This window comes from Otolemur garnettii, unplaced genomic scaffold (genome assembly GCF_000181295.1).
Source record: "Otolemur garnettii isolate 467f Iridium unplaced genomic scaffold, OtoGar3 scaffold00148, whole genome shotgun sequence".
NCBI classification, from domain to species: domain Eukaryota; kingdom Metazoa; phylum Chordata; class Mammalia; order Primates; family Galagidae; genus Otolemur; species Otolemur garnettii.
In genome coordinates, this window is record NW_003852543.1 from 4,317,990 (window position 1) to 4,340,551 (window position 22,562).

At 51.7% G+C, this 22,562-nt stretch overlaps 2 protein-coding genes across 3 annotated transcripts in view; one reads left to right on the top strand and one right to left on the bottom strand.

The window, feature by feature from the left end:
- Nucleotides 1-3,191: 3,191 nt before the first annotated feature.
- LOC100944134 (tyrosine-protein kinase ZAP-70) lies at nucleotides 3,192-14,614 on the top strand. The gene is made up of 12 exons (XM_023518847.1): nucleotides 3,192-3,639; nucleotides 4,184-4,344; nucleotides 8,342-8,480; nucleotides 8,578-8,659; nucleotides 8,739-8,785; nucleotides 8,998-9,049; nucleotides 9,901-10,093; nucleotides 10,582-10,788; nucleotides 12,458-12,650; nucleotides 12,740-12,880; nucleotides 12,972-13,084; nucleotides 14,245-14,614. The coding sequence occupies exons 1-12, from the start codon at nucleotides 3,238-3,240 to the stop codon at nucleotides 14,366-14,368; spliced, it is 1,854 nt and encodes a 617-aa protein (XP_023374615.1). The 5' UTR covers nucleotides 3,192-3,237; the 3' UTR covers nucleotides 14,369-14,614.
- Nucleotides 14,615-20,782: 6,168 nt separating this feature from the next.
- The window catches only part of TMEM131 (transmembrane protein 131), a 226,413-nt gene continuing 224,633 nt past the window's right edge, over nucleotides 20,783-22,562 (bottom strand). For both annotated transcript variants that reach the window (XM_003799287.3, XM_023518803.1), the window contains one exon: nucleotides 20,783-21,848. In XM_003799287.3, coding sequence (XP_003799335.1) covers nucleotides 21,564-21,848 — 285 coding nt within the window. In that variant the 3' untranslated portion in view covers nucleotides 20,783-21,563. The remainder of the gene's footprint in view (nucleotides 21,849-22,562) is intronic.

Sequence of the window (22,562 nt, forward strand, 5' to 3'; positions counted from 1 at the left end):
TTGGGGCAGCCCAGGCATGACAGGCTTCATGGGGGTGACTCCTGGGGGGCGGGGGTACAGTGTGGCCTGAATGCAGCTGCTCTCAGAGACTCTGCTTGTGTCAACACTCCTGCTTCTCACCTTGGCCTTCTCACTCCCTGGCCTTTCACATTTTGCCTCCTGCCCACCTTCTCTGGGCAGCCCCACATCTCTGGCCATAGGGTCCCTGGGAACTTGGCCCCTTGTGTGACTAGTAAGGAGGGTTCGGACAGGCCCGGATGGTGGGAGCAGGGCAGTGCTGGCTTTTGCGGTGTCCTTGCTGGCAGGTAGTGTGGGAAATGTCCCTACCTCTGGGAGCCTTTGGCCTGGGCCCAAGGTGGCCAGTGCCCCTGCACCCTCCCTGAGGCCAGCCTCCTCTAGCTCCTTTTCTGCCCTAACCCACTTCCGTCTACCCAGGCTGCACCTGCGGCCATTGTGGGGAGGAGCTTCTCAAACTGTGTCACTGACAGTTTCCTGCCACAGCTTCCTGCCCTGGGAACAGCTTTGCTACCTACTCCCCTCCCCACTGTCCCTGGACAAGTCCCACCTGGCTGCCTGGCCCTGAGCCCTAAGGCTTTGTGGGAACAGTTCTATGAGTCTGAGAGGATCAGGGTCAAGGATAGGCAGCTGGATCTGGGGACAAGAGGAGGGCAGAGGAGAGGTGGGCCCACCAAGTGGAGGGTGTTGCATGGATGAAAGTATGAAATCAAATTTGAAGGAGGGCAAGTAGCACAGCTCGGCTGGAGCAAGGCCCTGAGGACTTTAGATTGTAGGGTCTTGAGCAAGGGAGAGCTTGGGAAGTATTGTCTGAGAGCCACTTGCAGAGCTCAGAGCTCAGCTCATGTGGAAACAGACTGTGGGGTTCAGCCAACCAACCACAGATACCATGTGAGTGAGATCTGAATCTCAGTTTGTATTAATAGAAACAGTCCTGGAGATCAAAAGAGGTGATGCCAGTACAAAGTGACCTCAGACGAGAGATCTGGGCTAGAGAGAGGTGGGTGCGGTAGCATGTGTAGCCATACACAGGATGACCCAAGAGAGGGGCTGGGGTGGGGGAGGGAAGAGAGAGCAAGAATGATCAGAGAGAGAGAGAGGAGGCAAGCTAGGGGGATTGTTAAGGACCAGAGAAATTTGTGAGGCTCCAGCACTGGGTCACCAGTGTCCATCACTCAGGGGACCCAGTATTGAGAAGGGCACTAGTGTTTGCCTAATGCCCACCACCTACTGGTGGTGACAGCAGTGTTGAGGAGTAGCCTGGAGTGCAGGGGCAGACTTCAAGGCTGGATGAGAGGGTGAGAGGTAAAGAGATAGGAGTGGAGACAGTCCTTAATAAGTTTTCCTATCTCAGTTATTATTTTTAGTACCCAGTATGTCTGCACCTCCCAGCTCATTTCCCCCTTTAATATAAACAACTGAGGTACAATTTACATATAGTAAAATTTATGTACTATTTTAGCAAAACTTTCCAAGATTTGACAAATGCATACAGTTGCGAAACTACCACCTCAGTCAAGTTGTAGATTATTCCCCCAATTTGAATCCTCATGCCCCTTGGTAGCAGTTCCTCTCCCCACCCCAATGCTGGCAACCACGGAGGAGCTCTCCCTCACTATGGTTTTGGATGGGATGGCACAGCCTTCTGAGTCTGACTTTCACTCAACATGACGCCTTTGTGATTCATCCATGTTATTGCATGTATTAGCATTTTGTTCCATTTTGTTGCTAAGAAGTCTTCCATTGTGGGCTTGGACTAGTTTATCTGTTCATCTGTTGAGAAACAGTTACGTTATTCCCAATTTTGGCAGTCGTGAATACAACTACTGTAACTGTCCCTGAACAGATTTTGTGTAAATTTCCATTTCTTTCAGGTGAGTAGCCTTCCTGACTCTTTCTATTTTTATATTTTCTTACTTCTCCTCTTTTTCCTCCTCCTCATCCTCCTTCTTCTCCCTTCTCCATTTTTAGACAGGGTCTCAGTCACTCTGTCACCTGGGGCTGGAGTGTGGTGGTGACTGTAGCTTACTACAACCTCAATCTTCTGGGCTTGACTGATCTTCCTGCCTCTGGCTCCCAAATAGCTGGGACTACAGATGCATGCCAGCATGCCTGGCTAATTTTTCTATTTTTAATAGAGATGGGGTCTTACTGTGGTTCAGGCTGGTCTCTAATTCCTGCACTCAAGTCATCCTCCTGCCTCAGCCTCCCAGAGGGCTGGGATTGCGGGCCTGAGCCACTGTGCCCAGCACCTCCCCACTCTATGGAATGGTGACATGTGTCTCCAGGTGATGACACAAATGCAGTCCCTTATTAATCTCTGGAATGCCTGCCTGTCTGTAACTGTTGGGACGTCTAGATACCCACCCTGCGGCCCCCTTGGCTCTCAACTCCAGAGTTAGAATCGATCTGGTTAAAATGCAGATTCTGGTTCTTCCTCCAACTACCCTGACCCAGACCTTCCCTGAGTGTCATTCTGGTATCTTCTCAGTCCCAGGGCCCATCCTTGGATGCCCCTGGTCACCCAGGGCAGAGGCAGCCTTTCTCACTCCACAAAAACTTTCATTATCCCCCCTCCTTATATTTGCATAACTACGAAGGGCACCCACGACCCTTTCTTGAACACAAACATACCCAACTGGCCTCCCCATGCTCTTTGAAAAGTTGCTCCTCCTCCTCCTTCTGAACTTGACTCAGGTGCTATAGCCTCAGAAAAAGTGACCAGTCTAGCTACGGTGACCTCTTTTCTCTCTTGATATCACTCTACCTATTTCCTTTAGAATCTTGACCTCAATCTGTAAATAGTATTTGTGTTCCTTTCTTTGCTTAGTGCACCCCTCCTCCTCCTTAGAGTGCTCTGTTCCGGAGGGCAGGGAGGGACCATGCCTGCCTTTTGCACCCATATCCCCAGCATTGCACCTTGAAACACAGTCAGAAGTCAACACGTGTTTGGGCAATCAATGGATGGTTCCAAGTGTGGGTGTGTGGGGACCAGTTGTGGTGTAGGAAAGGCCGCACAAGTTGTCTGCAAAGTAAGGGAGGAGTTTGGGACTCCGCCATCTATGCCCAGCAAGCTGCGGCTCCTCTCCACGTTGACTCTGGCACAAAGCAGGCTCTGCACGGTCGGCAGGCGCAGGCCCTGATGTGCTTCCAATCCCCATGTGAACCCGCAGGGTTTGGCTAGGTGCAAGGCCGCGCAACCCGCGCGGGGCGGCAGCGGCGATGCCGGACCCCGCGGCGCACCTGCCCTTCTTCTACGGCAGCATCTCGCGCGCTGAGGCCGAGGATCACCTGAAACTGGCGGGCATGGCCGACGGGCTTTTCCTGCTGCGCCAGTGCCTGCGCTCGCTGGGCGGCTACGTGCTGTCGCTCGTGCACGACGTGCGCTTCCACCACTTCCCCATTGAGCGGCAGCTCAACGGCACTTACGCCATTGCGGGCGGCAAGGCACACTGCGGCCCCGCGGAGCTTTGCGAGTTCTACTCGCGCGACCCCGACGGGCTGCCCTGCAACCTGCGTAAGCCGTGCAACCGGCCATCCGGCCTAGAGCCGCAGCCCGGCGTCTTCGACAACCTGCGCGACGCCATGGTACGCGACTACGTGCGCCAGACGTGGAAGCTGGAGGTGAGAGCACTGGGGCCGGGGCCCGGCGTGGGGATTCTGGGGAGAGAAGGAGCGGTCGCCTTCGGCCAGCCGTCTGATTTGGAATCTGAAGGGGGCGGCACCCAGGGGAGGGGCGGTGGAGGGGTCCGGTGAGGGCGACACTTGGACTGCGGTCAGGGCCTGAGAAAATGGTGCGCGGGGCGAGCGTGCACCCCAAGGTAGGGCGGCCCTCTGGGACCATGGCTGAAGTCTTCCATGGCCCGCACGACTCCGACAGCGCGGTGCGCACCCACCTATATCGAACCTTCAAGCTGGAAATGCGCTTGGGGCCAGGCTGGAAGGTGGGGCCTGGTGCCTGGTTCCTCCTGGATGGATTGGAGAGGGGACTGTGGAGAAGGCGGCGGTTGTCTGCAACAACTGCACAACGCAACCATAGGGACAGCCGAGTGGGGTGGGCGGGGGTGGTGGTGGTGGTGGATCTTATGGGACAGGGTGATCGGGAGGACCCTGCAGATGGAAGGGGGTTCCTGTGGCTACCTACAATCCTCTTGCTCTCCTTCCCCAGGGTGAAGCGCTGGAACAGGCTATCATCAGCCAGGCCCCCCAGGTGGAAAAGCTCATTGCCACGACCGCCCACGAGCGGATGCCCTGGTACCACAGCAGCCTGACGCGTGAGGAGGCTGAGCGCAAGCTCTACTCGGGGTCGCAGACTGACGGCAAGTTCCTGTATGTGGGGCCTGGGGCCTGGGACTGGGTAGGGGCTGGGGCAGACCTGAAGGTACAGATGGGCCGGGAGGGGTGTGCCTGTGCTCACATGCGCTAAGAAAAGTAGTGGCAGCGACTAGGAGAGCCCTGGTAGTTGAGTGGGCTGGGTTAAAATACAGCTTCTGTCACCTACTACTGGCTGGGGAGACTCTGGGCAAGCAGCCGAACTTGTCTGCCTTTAGCATTTACTGAATACTTACTGTGTACCAGTCACTGATGGCATGGCAGCGAACCCAATGCAAGTGCCTGTCCTCATGGGGCAGGTAGACAAAATGCGGAGTGAATCAGTCAGATATGGACTGTGCCAGATGATGGTTAGTTCTATGTGTTTGGGTGGGAGGAGGTTGCAATTTTAGATTAGGTGGCCAGAGGAGGCCTTTCTGAGAAGCTGATTTTTTTTTAATAGACAGAGTCTCACTCTGTTGCCTGGGGTAGAGCAACCTCAGTCATAGCTTTCAGCAACCTCAGTCTCTTGGGCTCAAGCCATCGTCTTGCCTGGGCCTTCAGAGTAGTTGGGACTACAGGTGCCCACCACTATGTCCTCCTAGTTTTTTCTATACATTTAGCAGAGATGGGAGTCTCACTCTTGCTCAGGTGGTCTTGAACAACTGAGCCTAAGCAATCCACCCACCTTGCTTCTCTGAGTGCTAGGATTACAGATGTGAGCAGCTCTGAGAAGCTGATTTTTGAGTTGAGAACCACAGGGGGTTAGAGTGAGCTATGTAGATTTCAGGTTGAAGGATGTTCCTGCCAAACAGATTGGCGAGTGGAAAGATCAGGAGGCAGGAACCTTATTTGGTGCATTTGAGAAATACTGAGGCCACTGTGCCTGGAGGCAAGTCATGAGGGTGAGAATGGGAGGCAGGGAGGTGACTTCCCTGAGTGAGGTGGGAGCCCTGGAGGGTGTTGAAGCAACTCCCTCTAACTGTCCGCAGATGATAGCAGTAGCTACCGAAGGTCTGTTAGAAGGATTACACAAATTAATATAGGTAAAGCCATAGAACAGTATATGAAAAATGTATTCAGTGTTAGCTCTTGTTTTCATTTTCTTTATTTTTGCCCTCTACTACTGTGACTTTCAGTTTGCTCTTATTATATGTGGGTGAGTGTGTGTGTTTGTGAGTTTATTATTGTGAAAGAATCTCTAACACTATTTTAAAAACTCTACTGGGTGTTTGAAAGTCCTGTTGGGGCTGCTGCCCTCTGGCTTGGACACAGGTTCTTTTGTGTAACAGATGTCATCCAGATGTCAGCTGAGGTTGCTCTGGCCTTCAGTTATAGAGAAGCTTGTGCTTGCTTTTCTCCCATGACCTCAGGAGGTCCAGTATTCTCCCCTAAGAAACCTGGAGGAACAGTTCCTGGTGCCTCCTGTCCCCTGAGAGCTTCTTGGCCTGACACCCTGCCTTGTGGAATCCTCACTGTCACCTTTCTCCCCTAGCCCACTTGGGGAGAAGACCATTCCCTTGATTTCTCCACCCATGTAAGGCCTACACAATTACTAAGGTCTCCCACAGAAGCATTTCCCTCCCCAAGGTTCTTTTGTCGGCTGATAAAATAATTTTTCACCCTATCTTACAGATTTACTCTGTAAAGTGGAGTGAAGTTTCTAAGGCTTCTGAGGGAACTCCTCAATGCATGTTGCAGGTGATGCCCAGCTGCAAGGACAGCTTTTGAACAACTTAAGATAGGGTTTTTTTCCTCTAAGAGGAAACCTTTGCATTTCGATCAGTTAGCTTTTGCTGTGTAATAAACTGCCCTAAAAATTACTGGCTCAAACCAGCAGTTTATTAATTCTCATCATTCTGTCAGCCAGTTGCATAATTCTTTTTGCTTGGGTTAGCTGGGCTGGGATTGAATAATTTGGGATGGCCACGCTCATGTGCCTGGCTGTTGGCTCAGTGTGATGAGGACGAACTGGCTCCAGTGCCATCATCACCCAGCAGGCTAGCCTGGGCACATTCACATGGTTGTGGTCACAGAGTTCCCAAGCTTGGTGTTGAGTTTCTGTTGCCAGTTTAAAATTTAAGGTTGTTATGTAAAACATATTTTCACATGATGACTAATCACTAGAGACTATAACCTCCAGGCTAGCCCACCAGCATAGTGAGGGAAGTGATTTTCTATCTATGGGATACTTCCTATTTTTGTTTTGAGGTTCTCTTCCTTGCCCTTGGTGCTCCCTCATGATTCCTCCCGCCCCAATTTACATATCTCTCTATATCCCCAGATTGTTGTGGGCTAGCCTGGGAACTATACCATCCTTCATTGTGTTGTTCTTTGGGGAACATGCTGTTGAGGAATAAATGGGATGGTCGCAGTTGACCCTGTGCCCTTCACTCTGGAGATATTTCCAGAGTGTTCCTTTGGCCAAAGGATGGGCCTAATTGCAAGGTGGACCCACATCTGTCTCATTACCCTATCCCTGCCCTCAGAAGAGTGCCTGGCCTGTGGTTGAGACTCAGTAGATATTTATCCAGTGAATGAACATCCATGGACAGGGCCCAAATCCTGTCTGAGAATTTGCATGTTAGAGAGTGCCCACTTGGCAAGCCATTAATCCCTGAGATCAATGGTCAGTGCTTCCAGCTTCCATAGCTCTGAGACCTCCAGGCCAGCTGCCCTGTCTTATTCACTGGAAGTATACACTGAACCCCAGAATGGAGCCTCATGCTAGTGACTCAAAACAAAATGGTTCTGTGGGAAATGTTGACTGGTTTCACTGTGAGATTTAATGCAAGGGTGCTGGTATCTGACTAAATTGTTGTGTGTACTTGGGGCCGGTGGGAATGGGTGGACAGGTTCTTCTTCTTATTCTTTTTTTTTTTTCAGTTTTTGGCCAGGGCTGGGTTTGAACCCACCACCTCTGGCATAGGGGGCCAGCACCCTACTCCTTTGAGCCACAGGCACTGCCCCAGGGGGACAGGTTCTTATTCTATTTGGAGGGGTTCAATTTCCATCATAAACATGGAAGATTTCTATATTTATTTTGAAAAACTTCCAGCCAGACAGTAACCAAAGTTCTCATTCTATCAAAGCTTAGTCTATTATGATTACTGCTCAGTCTATTGTGATGAAAAGGTGCCCTGTGAGCTAGTCATGGAGTTATACTTTTCTGTGTAGGTCTTTGGGTAGAAATGACTTTCTCTCCCCAAGAGAATGGCTTTAAGCTTACCTGTTGAAGGCTGTGTGTTTGCCGTAGACGGCTAAGTATTCCTGCACGGTTGTCCGTGTGTGGCCAAATGTTTCCCTTGATGACCAAGGGATCTGTGGATGACTGTGTCCTCCAGTGAATAGCAGGTGTCTGGTATTCCACTGTGGTGGACCAGATGTTCCTTTGTGGATAGGTGTCCACCAAGACCCATGGCTGAGTCTCCTCCAGCCATGGGTGACTGAGTGTCTGACTATGCTGGAGTGAATGTCACTGTGAATGGCCGCTTGTCTGCCCTTGGACAACTATATATCTCCCTGTGAACATGCCTGAGCCCCCCCAACCCTGCTTCACCCACTGCTGATTACTAGCTGTCCGAAGGTTGAGCAGAGCCTCCCCTCAGCTTCCCTAGTCCTTGCCACTTTTCCATGTTCTTTTTTTTTTTTTTGAGACAGTCTTACTTTGTTACCCTCAGTAGAGTGCTGTGGCATTACAGTTCATAGCAACCCCAAACTCTTGGCCTCAAGTGATTTTCTTGCCTCAGCCTCCCAAGTAACTGGGACTACAAGCACCCACCACAATGTCTGGCTATTTTTAGAGACAGGGTCTTGTTCTTGCTCTCTAATTCATAAGCTCAAGCAATCCACCTGCCTCAGCCTCCCAGAGTACTAGAATTACAGGCATAAGCCACCGAGCCTGGCTTTGCATGGGGGTTTTGGGCATTGGTGTATGCGCCTGTGTGTGAAACAGAGGCACAGTAGGAGGGCCCTAGGTGGCTGCTGGGGTGACATCCCTGCCTTGCTGCTCTAGGCTGAGGCCCCGGAAGGAGCAGGGCACATACGCACTGTCCCTCATCTATGGGAAGACTGTGTACCACTACCTCATCAGCCAGGACAAGGCGGGCAAGTACTGCATTCCTGAAGGGACCAAGTTTGACACGCTTTGGCAGGTAGGCTACCAACTCACCCTGTTCTCAGGGAGATGCTGTGCTCAGACGGGGCTCTTGGGGAGAACAGGAGCCCCTGCCAGCTGCTTGCTCCCCACAGCTAGTGGAGTACCTGAAGCTGAAGGCTGATGGGCTCATCTACTGCCTGAAGGAGGCCTGTCCCAACAATAGCGCCACCTCAGGTGTGTGGCAGGCAGGTGGGAGGGTGGCCGGTGGGGCTGCAGCCAAGCCCCCACTGCTCACTGCCCTTTCTGTCTCCAGAGGCTGCTGCTCCCACGCTCCCAGCACACCCCTCCACCTTAACCCACGTGAGTCTGCACCTCTGCAGAACTGGGGGCTAGGGCAAAGCCGGGTGGGTCGGCTCCCAGGGAAGGCTGGGATAGATGGTGGGGTGTGATGGTGGGGAAGAGGGTGCCTCTGGCCTTGTCTCTGGGGAGTCCTCAGAGTACATGGGTCACATGGGAGAGGCTGGGAGCCCCAGCTTGAGATTGTTGACTATTGTTGACCCTGTGACCTTTAGCCTCAGAGACGGGTCGACACCCTCAACTCAGATGGATACACACCTGAACCAGGTGAGCTAGCAGAGGTGTGGGGTGTGTGTGGGGCTTCTGCCAGTCTGGGCTGTGGGGTTTCATTGGGGACCACATGGGTCAGGCTAGGCCTGTGGCTGACTTGGCCTGCCCCAGTGAGTGCATTCCAGGACAGGGGTACAGCTGCCCACACCTGGGGCTCCCTGTGCACACCACACATTTGTTGAGCTCCTGCAGTGTGCCAGTCACGTTCCAAGGTCACTGTGTGAGCTCCTTGCACCCTCCCTGCATGCCACAGGAAGTGGTGTTGGTAACTACTCTTTGCACAGGTGAGAGAGGCAGGGAAGTGCTGTCTGAGGTCCCGCAGCCAGGCAGGGCTGATGGTGGGATTTGAGCCCAGACAGACAGGCTTCGGAGCCCATGTTCCTAACACTCTGCTGTGGGTGCTCATATTTTTCACTTACCCACGTGTGTGCAGAGAACACACCTGGTTACACGTGCCCCCAGATGCTCACCTGTGGAGGTGTTGTAAACATGGCTGCGTGGTGTGAACATAGACACGGGCAGGTCTCAACAAGTGTGCAGGTGTGAACGTGCACACACACGTGCCGCAGTTGACATGCTAGTGATGACACACGGATACTGATGCTCTTGCCTCTGGAGTCTACTCGTTCATGGCTTCACAGGGCACCCACAGCCGTGACCAGGAGTGTGTGCAAGTGCATGCACATCAATACACACATGAACACGCATGTGCACACATGTGCTGTGCATGCCCTTGTGGAGCACACACTTGTATGGGCACAAACCTTGTAGGGGCTGAGAATTTCCCCCCACCCCTCTGTCCTCTCCCTGCCCCTGACCTGCGGGTGTGTGGCTGTGTGTGTGCCCAGCGCGCCTAGCGTCTTCAGACAAACAGCGGCCGATGCCCATGGACACGAGTGTGTATGAGAGCCCCTACAGTGACCCCGAGGAACTCAAGGACAAGAAACTCTTCCTGAAGCGTGAGAACCTTCTCGTAGCTGACATTGAACTTGGCTGTGGCAATTTTGGCTCAGTGCGCCAGGGCGTCTACCGCATGCGCAAGTATGGCCACCCCTGCCGTGCTGGATGCACTGCTGCCTGGGGAGTAGAGGGGAGTGGGACCCCAGGCTGTGGGGAAGGAGCAGGAAACACATTGGAGGGTTCCCCAGAGAGCTCCGGACACCTGAGAGGGAGCCAGAGATGCAGGCCTGGGCCTGGGAGAGGCTGGCTAAGGACAGGCACCCGTCCCTGGAGCGCTGCAGAGAGGCCCCTGGCCCTACATCCACGAGCCATGATACAGGCTGCCCTGGAGAGGGAGACTGAATGAGGGCTTCTTTTCAGTGCTGGGTAGTTCCAGCTGAGGGACTTGGCTGCAAGCTATCCTCAGAGGACACTCCTAGCAGCCAGGGAATGAGCTCCTTGGCCCTGACCTGGGCAGGGAACCAGTGTCCACCAGACAACTTAGGGAGGAAGAGAGACACCAGGTGGGTGGGAGCAGGGCTGGGGCTGCTCACCCATACGCCTCCCTGTCGGGTCCTCCACCTGAGCAGGAAGCAGATCGACGTGGCCATCAAGGTGCTGAAGCAGGGCACGGAGAAGACGGACAAGGACGAGATGATGCGAGAGGCACAGATCATGCACCAGCTGGACAACCCGTACATTGTGCGGCTCATTGGCGTCTGCCAGGCTGAGGCCCTCATGCTGGTCATGGAGATGGCAGGCGGAGGGCCCCTGCACAAGTTCCTGGTTGGCAAGAAGTGAGCCCCTGGGGGCTGGGCTACGGGCTGGGTGGGGACCCTCAGGGAAAGAGGGACATAGGTGCCCATCCCTGGGAATGTGCCCATGCTTGTTCCCGTCGCACACCACCCCATGTGCTCACACCTGTTTTTACATCTTCATGGACACACGCTATACCCCTGAACATACTTGGGCCCACCAGGCAGAGCTGTCCTCCCTCAGTTTCCCCGTTTATACCACAGTGGAGATGGCAGGATCTACCTCAGGGGGGTCTTGGGGATTAAATGAGTCCATACTTATAAAGTGCTAGAACAGTGAGAACTTTATAGCTATTAGCTCCATCACTGTCACCCAGACTCTCTGGGCCAAACTCAGGCCCCACAGGAAGCTGCCCATCTTTGATTGTCTGGAGCCTAACGCGGGGACAGCAAACGGCATTGTTTTTGTATTGCATGGTTTTACCTTTTTAAAGTGTTAAAAAAAAAAACTAGGACCTAAAACAAAGAAGAATATGTGATGGAGACCAGAGAACATTTGCTGTTTGCCCCTTTACTGAAATGTTTGCAGTTTCATTTGTGTTCCCTTGTGCCCCAAACTCTTCCCCTCATAGACATGAACTCTTCCCCTCACAGACATGCATGCGCTGCTAATGTCCACTCTTGCTGGCGCACATACCGTCGTGTGCCGGGAGTGTGTCCCTGGCTCATGCATTCAGTCATTGGACAGGAGCTCATTGGGCACTTTGTGACAGGAACTGTTACTAGCACTTGGGATTTATTAGCCAATAAAAGAGGGTAAGATCTTTGCCCTGTTTTCAGGATGGAGAAGAGAGGCAATAAATAATCATGATAAAATCAGGAGTATGTTGGAAGGTGGTGCTGTGGGAATGAGTGTAGCCACCCATTCTGGGGTGGGAGGTGTGGTGAGCAGGGAGCAAACTGAGGGAGGCCACCAGGCACAGCTCTGGGGGAGAGTATTCCTGGCAGAGGGCACAGCCGTGCAAAGGCCCTGAGGCCCCTACCTGGTGTGACATGGCAGTGGGCAGGGAGCTGAGGTGGGGCAGGTTGTGCAGGGCCTTATAGGTATAAGAAGGGGGACTTGGACTTTGACCCTGAGGGGGAACCTGGGGGGCTGTGAGCAGAGGAGTGGCAGGACCTGGCTCAGGGCTGGGAGGTCCAGGCAGAGCTGACCACTCCAGCCCAGGTGAGTGAGGATAGGGCTGCCAGTGGCAGGGTGGCAGAAGCAGAGGTGGGATGAAATGGGGGATTCTAGAGAGAATCTGAGGGCAGAGCTGCCAGGCTTATTTGGATGTGAGAGAAGGAGGGCAGCACTGTAGATAGGACTGCTGGAGAAGATGGGGTGGGGGAGCCAGCATGTGCCTGTGTGTGTGCATGGACAGGCTGTGTTACCTTTGAGGAGCCCATGACACCCGAAGGGCGTAGGCAGGGGTGTGACTTTGGTAATGGTAGCCTGGCATGTTACATAGTCTCGAGACTGGATGAGGCAGGCTTTTGCCTGCTTTGTTCACAACTGTCCCTAGTGCCACACCCAACACATTGCAGGTGCTTGGAAGGCATCTGTTGAGCACGTGGTGATCTGGCTTGTGCTCAGCTGAGGCGGAGACGAGGGCTTTGCTCCCTGGGACCCTGGGCTGTCTTCTCCCAGCTGCCCCCTTGCTCTGTTCACCAGGGAGGAGATCCCTGTCAGCAATGTGGCCGAGCTGCTGCACCAGGTGTCCATGGGAATGAAGTACCTGGAGGAGAAGAACTTTGTGCACCGTGACCTGGCTGCCCGCAATGTTCTGCTGGTCAACCGGCACTATGCCAAGATCAGCGACTTTGGCCTCTCCAAGGCTCTGGGTGCTGACGACAGTTACTATACTGTGAGCTCTGGCCCAGTGGTGCCCAGGGGGATGGGTGGGTGGGTGGTGGGTCCCCAAGTCCTGCCCCAGCAGCATCTCCTCCTCTTCAGGCCCGCTCAGCAGGAAAGTGGCCGCTCAAGTGGTACGCGCCCGAGTGCATCAACTTCCGCAAGTTCTCCAGCCGCAGTGACGTCTGGAGCTACGGAGTCACCATGTGGGAGGCCTTGTCCTATGGCCAGAAGCCCTACAAGGCAGGTGGCAGAAGTGGACAGGTGGTGGGTGGGGCAAGGCAGGAGGGAGGCCCCTGGTTACTCACATGTGCCTTGACATTGCCCTGAGCAGAAGATGAAGGGTCCTGAGGTCATGAGCTTTATCGACCAAGGCAAGCGGATGGAGTGCCCACCGGAGTGTCCGCCTGAATTGTACTCACTCATGACTGACTGCTGGACCTACAAGTGAGTCCTAGATGGGAGGGGACCTGGCTGAACAACCTCTGGGCCTGGGGCAGGAGGTCCTGATGCCTGATCAGTGGGTGTAAATGTAGCTCTACCCAATGTCATCCCACCTGGAGACCCTCGTCCAGCTCATGGCTTTTCCAGCCTGTAGTACCTTTAGTTTCCTCCTCTTGAGTTCACCTGTGAACATGCTGGCCCCAGGCTGCCCCAGCGGGCAACGCCCTGCCCTCCTGCCTATGGAAATGATCCAGTGTCTAAAACCTCAGCGCCCCCAGTGAACTCACAGCACAAGGACCCTGCAATTCTCCAATAAGTCCATACTCTGCCCAATGTATGACGCCAGTGCTCAGGGTGTCAGATAATTCTCTAGTATTGGACACTGCAGGGCCCCACCAGCCAGCTCTCTATGCCTAATTCCCAGATAAGCCAACACTGGGGTATGTCAGTACTCATATGTCAGTACCCTGCCTCTGGTTGAAGCTTCACACATGAACATCCCAACTCCTAACCTCATCATTAGATGACAGGCAACATGTACCCAAACAAGCTGACGTCCTCACTGACCATGCAACGTGTGGACGCTCCAGTGTTTGCTACCCTACTGGCTAATGCTTAGGATATTGAGGTCAAAACACTCTAATTGATCAGCCCGCCCTTCTCCAACATGTATTCACCCAGCCTCTATCAGGAAACACTCAGTGCACCAACACCCTGGCTCAGCATGGGGATATCCTATACAGAGCACCATTAACACTCCAGCTCCCCACTGGAACTGTACTTCAGCTAACACTCCAGCTCCCCACTCACCTGCAGTACTTCAACCTTCTCTTTGATTATGGGCCATGTACTTATACCCATCTAAGCCTGTGTTGAGCACATAAGTACTCCGGCCCTGGGCACACACTCATTGCTTCAGCATTCAGTACCCATTCCCTGTGGTTGATAGTGGCCACTTTGAAACCCAATTATATCCATTCCCTAAGTCGTCAGTGGTCAGAACTCACTCCCTGGTTATCCCAGCATCCTGTACATCAACAGCAACACCCAGTCCCAGCGCACTTATGCCCAGTGTTCTACCACCCCAATGGTCCCACACTCGCCAGCGTCCTGCTATAGTCGGATTCTGGGGTGTGGTCAATGGCTGGATCTACCTCCCACAGGTGGGAGGATCGCCCAGACTTCCAGACCGTGGAGCAGCGCATGCGGGCCTGTTACTACGGCTTGGCAAGCAAGGCTGAGGGCCTCCCGGGGTGCGCACAGGGAGCCGAGGCTGCATGTGGCTGAGCCCTGGCTGCTCAGAGACTGTGGACCCCACTCCTGCTTTTCATCTTCTGCCCTTGAGTTAGGTGGAGGTCAGCTCAGTGCTTTTCCTACCAACTGGGCTGTGGCTGTTGAGTCTGAGGCCTCATTCCCTGCCTGTCCCCTCTCTGCCTGGGGAACAATGGGGGGTCCTGAGAGGGCCAGGCTGAAGGGGGAAGACCCTGGGAATTCTCAGATGGCAAGAAGTACATCCTTGGAATAAACTCAGCTTCTCTTGTTTGTGTGTAGTCATCTTTGCTGGGGCGAGGGGAGGAGCCAGGAGAGGGGGCTGGGTTATGAGAAGAGCTTGGAAGTGACCTACGGCAAGATAGGGCTGGTTTTCCTACTTCTCTGCCCTAGGAGCATCTTCATGTGAGTGAAGGACTTAGGTAGAGTGGGGAAACTGAGGCTGGGTGGGTGTGAGGGCCAAGGGACCATGGGCTTGTATGGATTGCACGAGATGCCCACTGGTTTCACCTGTGGAGATTTTACCAACTGCCTCATTCCACAGCCCCCACCCCGCTGGGGTCTTCACCACCTGGTGCCCCAATTGCTAGCTCCATCCCACTCAGAAGAACATCCTTAAGTCTTGCTGCCTCAGTTTGCCCACATGGGAAATTGGGGTGTTGAAACCCAGAACCCAACAGGTGTGGTGACATGGAGCCAGGGCCCTGTTGTTTCATTTCTGAGTGTGCATCATACCCCACACCCTTCCTCAGCTGAATCTGGCTCCACCCTCAGCCCCAGCCAGTGCCTGGAGCTCTTGGCACAGTGATGGGCTCAGGGAAGGGGTGGAACTTGCTTGTCCAGAGGCAAGAATTGCTGGGGCTTCTGGGAAGCATTTTCTTGCTTTTTATTTGTAGTGTGAAGCCAGGAGATCTGGGGCACCTGTTGCTATTTTATGGGCCTGTGGGCATGGGACAGGAACGAAGGCCCAGGTAGGTAATGGCAGAGAGGAACCCCAGAGCCTTGGTGACATGTGAACACTTTCAAACCAGGAATTGATGCTGTGACAATACTATTAACTCAGATACAGACCTATTCTGTTTACTAGACTTTACTATTTACCACTGAGTTTAATAATTTATATGTACACTTAAATTAACATATTTTATTACTTACCCATTAATGACCTTTGTATTCTACATGAAGTTCATTTGGAGAATCTCAGTTACACAGCCAGCCCCAGACACAGATTTAGCTACGTGCAGTGGTTTTGAGAGCAGGTTTGCAGAGGCTTGGAAATGTTTGAGAGTTTCTAAGTGCACGAGAGCATAGCTTCCTGTGTTTACACTCGGAACAGATGATGAGGGGGCAGTGATTGTAAAGCTGAAGACGTGCAACTGGAGTTACTTCAACTTTGTCATTCTGTGTGACTGCTTGGAGATGCCTTGTGTTTAAAATTTATAACAGAGATGCCTTGTAAACCATGACATATATTTGTGTTGGTAAATGCATGTATTGGTTTGTATATGAACTATCTTACTGAATTTGAATAATACTAACATGCAAACATTATTTTAATTGTTTAAAAATTAAGAAAAATATTACATCAGTGGTACAGTTTAGAGGCTTCTTAAATTGTGCTGTTTGCAGATATTTCAGTTTTATTAGAATTCACTTCTTAGTTACTGAACAATAACTTACATAAAATATTAATACAGACAGTAAATACATTGTGACTTTCATTTCTTAAGTGGTCATCGTTATTATTTGTTTCACTTAATGATAAGTGCTGAAAATAATTTTATTTTATAGGAAGGCACTATTAAAAAATGATCCTGGCTCGGTGCCTGTGGCTCAAGTGGCTAAGGCGCCAGCCATGTACACCCAAGGTGGCGGGTTCAAATCCAGCCCGGCCCGCCAAAACAACAATGATGGCTGGGAGGCAGAGGCAGGCGACTCGCTTGAGCCCAGCAGTTGAAGGTTGCTGTGAACTGAGATGCCACGGCACTCAGGGCGGACAGCTTGAGGCTCCTATCTCAAAAAAAAAAAAAAAAAAAAATCCTCTGGGCTCGGCGCCTGTAGCACAGTGGTTACGGTGGCAGCCACATACACTGTGGTTGGCGGGTTTGAACCAACCTGGACCCGCTAAACAACAATGATAACTGCAACAAAAAATAGCCAGGCATCACGGTGGGTGCCTGTAGTCCCAGCTACTTGGGAGGCTGAGGCAAGAGAATCACTTGAGCCCACGAGTTTGAGGTTGCTGTGAGCTATGACGCTGTGGCACTCTACTGAGGGTCTCAAAAAAAAAAAAAGAAAAAAAAAGATCCTCTGGTTGTCAAATACTGTGGGAACTAATGGGTTCATAAGAAATGTCTGGTGAATGAACCAATGAAAAGAGGGTGATGCAGTTCCAAGAAGTCCCACGAGGTGGCACTGTTTCCCAAGCCAAGGCCTTCTCAGAGCCCCATATCCGCCCTCACCTGCCTTACTTCTGGACACAGGCCTCAGGCTCCTCCCTGGCCTCCAGGTCCCCAGTCCTGTTCTCTGCAATATGTTCACTTCTGGACACTTGCAGCTTTTACCAAATCCCTTCACCTTCTTCCAGGGTTCTCCTGACATGCTTGTGTCGACCCTTTAGCCTCTCAGCCTTTGCATTTAATGTTGCTTCTGCCTGGAATGTTTTTCATGCCATTTTACTAACATCCACTAGGGATGCTCATATTGGACATATAGATTGGCCCTAATTTTCCTTGGGGGCAAGTTACTTAATCTCTTTGTGCCTCAATTCCTTCCCATGGGTTGGCTGGAAAGGGGGTAAATCCAGGATGAGTTAGAAAATCTGAAAAGCAATGAGGAGTCATAAAAGGTGTTTGAGCAGGGGAGGGTCCTGGGATATAAGGAGAGAAAGCCCTTTCCCTTCCTCTGCCCCGGGGTAGGGGAGTAGATGGTTCTAGCTTTGGCCAGCGAGGCCCTTTCCCTGGGTCCCCAGTGACTGGACCAGAGGGTCTTCCCACTCTCGGTGCTCTTGCTAGTGGTGGGGACTCTTTGCACCCTGGGGACCTCCCCTGGGCCAGCCTATGGTCCGTGTTCCTTGGCAAACATCAAGCTGGAGTGTGTGGGGAAGTATGTTAGGCCCTGTTAAGCTGTGGGCTATAGGTTAGGGGCCAGATGCCACCTTCATGGACGTGCCAGTGGCTTCCACTACCACAGAGGTGCTTGGGGGCTGCAAGGGCTGAGGTTGTTCACATGGGACTTGCTGGGAATCAGTGACTGGGAGCAAAGCCCTGCTGCGGGGAGGGACCCATAGTGAGCCTACTGGCATTCATGAGGTGGTGGGGGTAGGGTTGGGGTGTTTTGGGGACCCCGCACTGTGTCTCTTGTCTGTCTTGGCCTTTCTTCCTAACTCTTGTTACTTGGCTCCCATCCTCTCACTAATCTTTCCCCTCACCTTCTCTAGGTCTCTTAAGCTGAACTCCATCTTACCTGTGGATCTCACTGTGACCCTCTCCCTGGCTCTAGCTCCTCCTCTGTGTCTGTCATTTCTCACCTGCCCCATCTTTGTGTCTGCTGGTGTCTCGGCTGCCCTGACCTTAGGTAGTTAAGAGCCAGCTTCTCTGCTCCAGGGCCCATCTCCCCCTTTCTAGCACTATCTACCCTGTGATGGGGAAAGTGTGGCCAGCTGAGATGGGGCCAGGGCCCCCACAGAGCTGAAGGGGAGCATGGGGCTCCAGACCCCAGTGTGAGTGCATCCTGGGCCCTCCTTGTGGCACCTGCCCTCCCCTTGCCTTCCTCACCCCTGGCCCTGTGCCCCTCCCATCTCTGCTGCTTCTCTGGATGGCTGCGCTGCTTGACACTGACTAGAAGAAAAGCCCAAGGCTCTATGCCCCTCCCAGAGGCCTTTGCTGGGTGGGGAGCATGTGATTCCAGAGCTGGGAGGGTCCTGCTACTGTGTGGCACCAGGGCAGTGGTTCTGGGCAGTGGGATGAAGTGGGTGCCGGAGTACAGGATCTCTGGGTCACTCTGATCTGACCAAGGTAGGAGCACCTGGGCTGGGTGTGCAGAGGGTTCTGAGCAAATGCCAGCCTGCCTATGGCCTTGTGTGGCATCTGCTCAGCCTTGGCTGAGTCCACATGATGCCTTTGGAGGCTTTCATGTGCCCTCAGCTTTCTCACAGAGTGCACAGCCCTAAAGCTCCACTGGGTTCCCTGGACCCCAGGAAATTGTGGCCAAAGCAGTGGGGACAGCTCTTACTCCAGTGCCCCCTGGGCAGCCTTGAGCCAGAGGGGGGAATTTGAGGCTGGTAGAATAGCCAGGGTGGGGACAGCAGGTAGAGACCTGGAGCTAGGACCAACCTCTGTCCATCCTCACTGTGTAAAGGAGGGGGCTGAGGGAAGCTGTTTCTGATACCTGTTTGCACACCTCCTGCCACCTCTTAGGGTGTCCTCAGCTAGTTAGTGAGCTATAATTCTTCAATTCTTCAGTTTTTTTCTTTCTTTTTTTTAGAGACAGAGTCTCAGTTTGTCGCCCTCAGTAGAGTGCTGTGGTGTCACAGCTTATAGCAACCTCCAGTTCTTGGGCTTAGGCGATTCTCTTGCCTCAGCCTCCCGAGTAGCTGGGACTACAGGAGCCCACTACAATGCCCAGCTATTTTTTTCTTGCAGTTTGGCTGGGGCTGGGTTTGAACTCATCACCCTCGGTATATGGGGTGGGCCCCCTACTCACGGAGGCACAGGTGCCGCCCCTTTGGAAGTATTTTCAAATGCTGATACTGACCTGGATCCCCATTCCCTTCCCCATGGTTCCAAGACCACAGAACACACTGTTTCCCACAGGTGCCACCCCCTTTGGAAGTATTTTCAAATGCTGATACTGACCTGGATCCCCATTCCCTTCTCCATGGTTCCAAGACCACAGAACACACTGTTTCCCCTAATGACTCACCTCTCCTTTCTCACTCATGTGCTCGTTCTGAAGGTGGTGTGTTATGGGGGACACAGATCCAGAGTGATCACCACTGGCATGGTGGTAGCCCACTAGGCCCTCGGGGCCCAGAGAGGCTCTTGACCTGAGAGGCGCCAATCTGGTGGGATTCCTGTAGGAGGGAACATCCAAGTTGAATTCTGAGAGATGAGTGAGATTTGGCTGGAGACGAGGTGAGGTGTGTTCCAGGGAGCAGGAACGGCGTGCGGAGACAGGGTCTCACTCTGCTGCCTGGGCTTCTCTTCTTCTTTAGTGTACAGATAAAGCCATGGCTTAAATTTGTCCTGATTATGCAAGTGCACATAGGAGACTCCTGCTCATAAGACTGTACTAGGCCTGACACCAGCCCCATGCACCAGGGCTCAGGTTGTATAGGAAATCTGGTGTCCCTGAGTGATAAATCATAGCTTGTAAAATCTACATGGCTTGTTCTACTGAATTTTGGTATAAAGCAGAGAAAAGGTCAGAATAAAATGCATACTCTACAACATTTCAACTAAGCCAGTCTTCTCATGGAGCACTTGTAGGAATCTTACAGTTGGAAAAGGGCGAATGCATCTCTATTTAAAAGGAAAACTAAGTTTTACTTGAACTTTACTTCCATACTTTACAGACTTGACCACATCCGTAAAGTCTGTACTGAGTCTTCCAGTCGCTCCAGCTGGTGTGTCTAAGCGGCACTCTGTATCACTGTCTACCTGTGGCTCCACCCCAAAACTTGACATAGGTTACCCTCTGTCTGGCCTGCCTTCCAGGTATTAGTGGGTAAGTTGCTGAAGCATTTCAGTTCCAGTAGATAAACAGCTGTTTCCAATGCCTCCTGGGCCCCCATGCCACAGGCCTGGGCTTCTCCCCATTGACTCCCCCCAATGCAGAATTGAAAGGGGCAGGTGGCAGTGTGCTGTGGAGCCGTCAAGGCCTCCCTCAGGGTCACCTCTCTGGTTCCTGCTGCTTCTCCTTCCAGTGCTGAACCAGATAGAGCCCTCTCCAGAGAACGGTGTCTGTGACCAGAGGGAAGCCAGCACACCAGTGACTGTGTAGATCTGCAGAGCCTGCATCGGGGCCTCCCAGCGAGCACTTACCAGCCAGGGACTATATCACCAACCTCTCAGAGGCTGAGTGCAAGTATAAAATGGAGATAACCCAACATATGCTGAGGTTTTGGTTAGGTGCCCGAGCTACCAACAATGTTAGCAATGGTGGCTTTTGGGAAACCTTTGGTTTAGGACAGCGGCAGAAGGAAAATTATCACCAAATGAATCCAAACAGGCTTCCAAGTAATTTTCTATCAAGGACCCTCCGTGATCACCATGGAAATGCAGAGAATCCCAGCCGTGAGAAAGCCAACACCATCTTTATCTGCCAACTTCCTAGAGTAAGGCAAGGACAGGATGGTTTACTGTGATATGAGAAAACCCAAATAAATGCACCTTGTCTGTGAAACAAAACAAAACAAAACAATTCAAAGGCTTTTGAAAAAAGCATCATTTATTTCAAAGTACAACACAAAGTTGTATTTTTAAGAAATACACATTCAATCTTGTTCTCAAGACTTGGCTATGTGCATTTCGGTTCATCTTTAAAATAAATTCAGGTATACAAATGTTACATACCTCAAGTACAAACAGCACAGAAAATGCATATGGTCTCAACTGAATGTTTTTACATTCATTCACTGTTCTTAAGTTCACTTACATTTCTGTAATCTGCTTTTAAACCAAGACAGCCTTACTTTAAAAAAATACTCTGTATTTTCAGCACAAAGTCCTCATACAGTTTTAAAATTAGATCTTGGCGCATAATATTGAGAAATTATTAAAAACCAAACTTGGTAATTTAATAAAATTGTCACATGCCAGGACTTTTGAATCAACTCAAATTATTTCCTTAGCTGTAATGTCAAATCTGTGTTCATACAGATAAATAAAGCATGGAGGAAGACAGGTGGTGAAAACGTGGTAACAGGTGAGGTTCTCAGATGTACAGATATTATTAAGAGTTTGTGGCTGAATCCAGATTTTTTCTAAAAGCACAACAGGAAATCTCAAATTACCATAATTGCAAGAAAGATCTGAAAGAAGCGAGTGGTCGGAGCCTGCCCTGCTTGAGTCTGTGTTGCAAATAAGAGGTGGGGAGTGGGGAGCTGCAGCAGTGAGAGCTGGAAAGGATGTCTCAGACACTGGCATATCATGATCTAGACGAGGAGCCCCCACTATATATATATGTATTTTTTTCTTCTTTTTGCCTAATTTTAATTCTCATGAGGGAAATGCGAATTAGACCAAGGGTCAGAGCTTCTTCTCCCGATGGTGGGGCTCCATATCCGCCATGGGTTGTAGGTCTGTCCCAAGTCGCTGGTTGGACTGGAGGTGGAAGGAGCGTGAGGAGTTGTGGAGTTTTCTGTGCCTGCGAGGCCAATACTTGCCAGCGTGTTTGCTGGACTGGAGAAAGGGAGGGCACTGTTAAGGTTGCTGGACCAAATTGAGCTGCTGAATGGAGTGGTGGACCATAAGCCGCTGGTGTTGCCCAGGATTGACTGTGACAAACAGAAAAAAACCCAGCACTGAGTACCAGGGAGGATGATAGGCACATGGTGAGGTGGATGAGGCTATGCAAAAGATGGGATGAGCCAGAGCCAGAGCCAGAGATTTCCTTTACCTTATTTACTTTAAAACAAATGTTCTCTCTATGTTGCTACCCCAAAGTCTGGGCAGATGGCTCTAAACAAGGGTTGTCAACTGACAGGCAGTGGACCAGATGCAGTCCTGGTTGCTTTTGAAAATAAAAGCTTTACCCACTTGTTAATGTCCTATCTATGGTGACTTCTACACTGCAATGGCAGAGCTGAAGAGCTACAACAGAAAACAGCATGGCCTGCAAAGCTGGAAATATTTACTATCTGACTCTTTATAGAGCATAAAGTTTGCTGACCTGTTTTAAAGAGTGGTTAAGGTGGTTTCAAAAAAGAAGCCAGAATGACTAGAAGTGAAGATAAACTTTGTAATCTATGAAGTTGGCTTGGCACTCATAGCACAGTGGTTATGGCTCTGGCCAAATGTACCAAGGCTAGCGGGTTTGAACCTGGCCTGGACCTGCTAAACAATGACAACTGCAACAAAAAAAAAAGCCAGGCATTGTGGTGGGTGCCTGTAGCCCCAGCTACTTGGGAGGCTGAAGCAAGAGAATCACTTAAGCCCAAGAGTTTGAGGTTATTGTGGGCTGTGATGCCGTGGCACTCTACCAAGGGCGA